General features: G+C 34.9%; 1 protein-coding gene across 1 annotated transcript; it reads right to left on the reverse strand.

Annotated features, from left to right (window-relative positions):
* Positions 1–1,411: 1,411 nt before the first annotated feature.
* LOC104546151 (alpha/beta hydrolase domain-containing protein 17B) lies at positions 1,412–3,247 on the reverse strand (the record flags this gene model as incomplete). Its single annotated transcript, XM_010191462.1, has 2 exons — positions 1,412–2,168; positions 3,068–3,247. Coding segments are annotated over 2 exons (400 nt in total), but the record flags the coding sequence as incomplete, so codon positions are not given.
* Between the last annotated feature and the right edge of the window lie 3,155 nt (positions 3,248–6,402).

The raw sequence follows: 6,402 nt of genomic DNA on the forward strand, positions 1-6,402 counted from the left end.
GAATATTTGAGGACTCTCAAAATGGACTTCATTCATCACAAAGAAAGCACTTAAGAACTTAATGATCAGTGATAGTGGCCGGAAGGTAGTAAGAAAATGAAATCAACCTGTGTACACAGTATGATGTAAAGAAATTGTGTTACATATCTATTTAAGCACACTTCCAACTTCAGAATCTTGGGTTAGCGTGCAAATCTTTAAGTCTCATACTATTGTGCCTGAATACTAATCTGAAGTTCAGAACACATCAAAGCACACTTGATCAAAAAGACAAACAAGAACCCAGTTGCTTGAGAACAAACTCAAATTTCTTCATATTCAATTAACAAACCCGAGAGCACAAGAGGAGTCAACACTTATTATTTCAAAGAAAGCAAAATCTGAATTCATTACAGAGGAACGTTTATAAGTAGCTCTGCAGCAGAAAACCTGTATACTGAAGAGCAGAAAGAATATGAGCCATAGGGGTGGGAGGTTGATCAGAACAGTAGGTGCTGGTGAAGAAATGCGCTAAGAATTCATAACAATGTGTTACTGCTTTAGTTCTGGATTTCCTAGAGTAAATGGGGAGTTCCTTGTTACTTTGATACTGCAAGCAACTGTTGCTATTACTCAACACAAAAAAAACCCAGCACAGTGTGTGGAATATTGTTTACTGTTAATCAACACTTCTTAAGCAAAGTTTTCACAATACTTGAAGCTACATTTAAGTATACAATAGTCTCAGTCACAAAAAACAAGAACAATTAAACTACATAAGGCCTTAAAATTAGAAGCACAGTGTGTATTGTTCAAATATTACTTTGCTTACAAATAGGCTACATAATGTAAGTTTATTTTTCATAGTTTTATTCAAGCAAAATGCATTCAAGGGAAAGGCAACTTACAAAGTTTATTTTACTATGAGTTAATAGAAAAATGTCAACATTCTCTTCTTCCCCCTCCCCTCACTCAGGTGCAATTAGTAATATCCCCATACAATACTCAAAAAACAATAAGCTTTTACAATAAACATTCAAAAGACTGCTGCATCAGACAACTCCAAACTTGCAAACTGTTTATTACAAAGTTGAATAAACTTCCAGGTTCTTTCTAATGAAATATTGTATCTCTGTACAATCAAATTTTTAAACTACATTGTCCACAAAGCCTTTTATGTTCTAAAGGTGTTACTGGTTTCAGTGAAGTACTTAGTGGCCTCAGTAGCAACCATGTGAATTGTATTTATGTTACAATAAAGGTAACATTATTTTGGCAAGATTAAGACTGCTGAAAAGGTGAGTGGGTAAACTGGTTTAACTTGAAAGGTAAGAGACAACACAGGAACAAAACAACTAAAGTAGAACTAAGCACAAAAAGTATGAAAAATACGGAAAAAGAGATCTGTTTTTACCCCTTCCCCCTACAACAGGGCATGGGTCATTTCCAGTGACTTGTCTATTCTTACTACATACATTAGTATTAGTTCAGATTTCATGGCTATTACTGTTTTACAGAACAACTGCTTAGACATCTGGTTTTTAATTTACATCTGTGCAACAGAGTAAGTCACAGTACATTTTGAGATGTTTAAAAAATATTTAAAAACTTGCTTTTGATATGCCAAAGCATTTGGCAACACTTTTACAGCATTCGATTTTATATAATGAAAATTTCATACAGTACTCCTTGTGATTTTTTTTTAATTTTTTTTTTTACATCTAAGATGACCAAAAAACCTCACACAAAGTAATATGAACTGCCAAGCTTGAATGCATGATCATGTAATTCCAGTTTATTATACTGGCATTAAAACCTTCATTAATTATGTTGACAAATCATTACCTGTACATTTAATGAAGGCAACCAAGTTGATTTGAAAACACAATCTTCAGGTTTTATGTTGTGTATTTATCAAGGCGTGCAGTTCTGCAGTGAAATGAAGAAGCATGTAAATATACAAAGAAAATTACAAGTTCACCAGTTCCTGTGACACAAACTGTTTTAATCTTTCAAGGTACTGTCCATAGAGTTCCACATCATTATGGCCTGCTCCTTCTACCCACAGTGGTTCTACAGGTCTCTGGCAACGCTCAAATAATGCTAGGCCATGTGAAAAGTCAATTACTTCATCTTCAGTCCCATGGATTATTAACACAGGAGATGTTATTTTAGAAATTTTGTCAATGCTGTAAGAAAAAGATTATATCTATGAATACAATGAGCTTTATTAAATCTTTTTGAAGGACCAGACTGTTAATTTAACTTTTTAATTGCATATTGTAGTTTAAACAATTTAATTCTGAAGTTGTTTACTTTGTTAGAAAATTAGATCTTACCAACACCCTGCAAGCCATTACAGTAGCACATGTAAAGAAACACAGAAAGGAAAAACACTACTATATAGCATTTGGATTGAATAACACATCAATCCATCTAAAAGTGGTATTCATTACCATGTTCACTTAAATAAAATCAAAGTCAATAGACTGATGAAAATATTACTTCAGAATTTTTCAGTAAAAATAAAGTGCTTGTGAGAAGTGAAAGAATTTTAGCACTTAAAGTCTGACTACCTATGGAGGAAAAAAAGTCTTCAAAGTTAGATGCTCAAAATACAAGTAATTCTCTGATAAAAATGCACTAGTTTGTAATGGCCAACTAGGGGCATAGTTCTGAAATATATGACAGGAATTTTCTTCAGTTATGGCCTACTTAATTTTCCAGTCCTTGCTACTTACATAGAAACATATGCAAAGGACTTTGTTCACAGATACACAGACTAACAATTAACTAGACTAGAACTGCTTGTTAGCAGTCATATTAGGAGTTACATATCGGAAAACTAGTAACTTCTAACAGAAACCCACTGAAATGATTAGAGATGTGAAAAACCTAGATTATTTACAGAGTTTTGTAAACTTCAAATCAAATGTTCCTCATTGTTATTCAGTCTGATTTTTCTCCAATTTTTTTTTCAAACCTTTAAAAGAAATTTCAGAAAATTTGCCGTATTACTCATTTCCCTAGTCTAAAACTTCTGTAATAAAGGAAAATGCAAGCCAAATGAAAAAATCCTACCACTTACTTTGGAAATGCATCAAAGCAATAGGTCTTCTTCGTGTCAGGAAAAGCTACTCTCATTCCTGAGGTCAGTGGAGAATGAAGAATTACAGCAGCACTTTCATACCTAGCAGCAAGATCCACAGATGGTACTGTTCCTATACTCTGGCCATATATAATCACATTTTCAGGGCGGATTCCATACCTAGAAAATTTAAAATGTTAACAAAAGTGGCATATAAAGTGAAACAGACAGAACTGCAACTACAGAGCAAAGCAAAAGAAAAACATTTCTGATGATGAAAACTTCCTGAAGAGAATAAACTATGAAACAGCAGCTGGTTGAAGAACAAGCAAGTATATTCTATAACATTTGTGACTTACAGACAAATATTTACTCTGCATTTGCAGTATTTTTTTCCTTGTACCTGAATGATAGTGATTTTTGGTTTTTTTTAATATGGATTTGTGAATGAAGTTGTGACTTGTTTACTAGTTGAAAGCCTTTACTGGTAATTCTAGTAGACCTACAGCAGAAAACTGATTAGAGCCTTACTAGCGCTATGGTTATGATCAAGTGGAACATAGTCAAATCCACAAAAATTTGGTTGGCTTTACTCTTCTGATACCTCATAAAAACTGGAAGATGGTAACACTGCATAGCAATTTTGTGAGACCTAATGCATGCCCATACAGACAGTGGCCAGAATACTACACATTCCATGCAATAGCTGCGATGCTTCTTTCTTATCACAGTTGATATGATATGCAAGCTAGCAAGAGGAATACCCGATGTAACTCACAATTAAGACAGCCCAATAAGCACTACAAAATTACAGTCAAAGCTTCCCTTCTAGTAAGATGAAAAGACTTGTTTTTCCTGTAATTAAGTAAGGTGAACAAAAAGTCATGAAACATCTAGTTAACACTTATACAAGTCAGGTCTAATATTTTTCTGCATTAGCATGGATACAAAGAGCAGCTGGCTCCCAAGTAACACTGGAAAAGCCTCTAAGCAGAATGTTATGCTGGCAAGAACAGTACCCACAGCACAGGTAAGCTACTGATACACTATGGAAGAGCTTGAGTTTGTGAACAGACCATAATCTTGAAAGGACTGAAACTGTTTCCAGTTGAAGGAAAGGGCAACCATTACCTCCTCTACAATAAATGCATGCATCTTTTATCTCAAAGCTAGAAAACAACACCCATACTCTCAAAGGAGTTGTCAAAGTAGTAGCCTTCGCATATCTCTAGTAAAGCCAGGGAAACAGAGGTAATAAAAAAAAATGTCCGGTATCTTATAAATATGGCTAAATAACTATAGTAACTGTATAGGTCACTAAACACTAAAATAAGTGAAATTTAAAAGCCAGAAAATCAGGAACATTAAGAAAAAAAGATGTTTCACATGTACCAAGACATTCAAATTGCCAACCAACAAAACCCCAAAACCCATGAGTACTTTTCAATAAGTCAGAAAACATGTCCTATGTGTTATATCATTATGTAAAAAACAGTTAATACAAACAAAATCTAGGAAGATTCCAAGAAAAACAAAATCACATTTAAGTATCACTAAAATGTAACTATCACTAGCAGAACACATTAGGCACCCCAATAAGCTTTCTAAATTGGGGATAAAATCCACTGTTCACAGCTCACATGGTCTATTTAACTATTAATCTATTTATTTGTGTTTTGCTAGAGTGAAACAAAGCTATAGAAGTATTAGCACAGATTCCATTAACCTGTCTATCATGACTAAATTACTACCAGCATTTCTTAGAAAGAGTTTCTAGGATCATAATAAAATTAAGAGTTTTAAAGCACTAAGACTCAGTGATCAGCCTGGAACTACATACGGGCAAGGCCTCCATTCCACAAAGTTATCAGATAATAAAAAAATTCGAACACTCAAAACTCAGATTAACAAAGATTTAAGCAAAATTCCAACACACACGAACACAATAAATTAAAGCTCTGAAACTGAAATAAATGTAAGGTCTTCACTATTTCTGTATCTCTTCTGAAACACCTGAGAACAGCCTAGCATCTATCCTTTTGCAATTACTTGCCCGATTCAAAATAATTCAAATCACATTTGCCCATTCTGACAGTATACTATGTCCATCTATCCCTTTCATACAATCTGGAAGAAATCTGAACTAAACACACATTAGCACCTGACACTGCATCATTAAAATGGTACGGAGTTTGCATAGCATGTTATGACAGAACATAGTTCTCAAATAAAAGCCTTGTAAATTATCACACTCGCATTTCCTCAGGTATTGAGTTCTACAAGATGCAGGCCACTGTGCAGAAATTTAAAGTATAACTTAGAGAAGATATGCTTCAAAATATACTTCTCTCTCATTCTTTCCCCTATTTTTTGATCCAAATTCTTCAGCCTAAAGTTAGCTAAATATTAGCTACAAATAGTAATCTGAGAAAAGCATTTACTGTATTTGGATTAAATTAATTCTTTCTCCATGACAGTCAGATTGCATTCACAGCACTCACCACAAACTATTAGTTTTGCAGTCTGGAAACTAAAATAGTGAGACCAATCACCAAAAGTGGTGGTTCAAAGTATTCAGGCTTTTGAATATTTTGGCTTTATAAAAAACCCAAAACAAACAACAAATCCAAACAAAACAAGATGCTTGGAAACCAGAGAACAACATCTGCTGTGTCTGTCTCTCGATTTCCCTCTTGTCTTGAACAGACCTCTGAAAAATTCAGGGAAAATGGAAGATCCCAACTGTCCCTCAGTTCCTCTCCCAAAAGTATCATTTTCCAATCTAAAATGGAAGAATTCTTGAACAGATAACGGGTCAGTAAGTTCTCTGGTCAAAATCTGTCTACTCCTATTGACAGTCCTGTAAACTCCAGGTAAACTACAAGAAATTCGGTAGAACATTATTAGTTGACCACACATCTGGTGTTCCACATAGGGAAGTGTCAGATCAAGAGAAAAAGTAGTTGTAATATTGTTCTCTTAATCACTTAAAACTTAGAATTACAGGCCGTCCTGAGGAAGGGGAATGTGACAGTTGAAGTCATATCCTGTAAGAAGCTGTTCTGGTGACAAGAGCTCAAAGACATGCTGTTAAAACTGATGATATCATTGAAAGCTCATTATGTTGATCATACGAGTAATGCAAACACTATTGTCGAACACTATACGCTTGTTCGGCGAGATCAAGCAGCAGGACCGGTGAGAACTGCAGCCGGGTGCTAGCTCTAGACAGAGAGGCGATTGCCACAGCGGCAAAATCACCGAAAACACATCAAAAAAAACCCAGGAGGAAGCAGCGTGAACTGCCCCTGACTTCCTGGAGCGGCAGCTCTCAC

This window comes from Mesitornis unicolor, unplaced genomic scaffold (assembly GCF_000695765.1).
Source record: "Mesitornis unicolor isolate BGI_N332 unplaced genomic scaffold, ASM69576v1 scaffold24439, whole genome shotgun sequence".
Lineage (NCBI taxonomy): Eukaryota > Metazoa > Chordata > Aves > Mesitornithiformes > Mesitornithidae > Mesitornis > Mesitornis unicolor.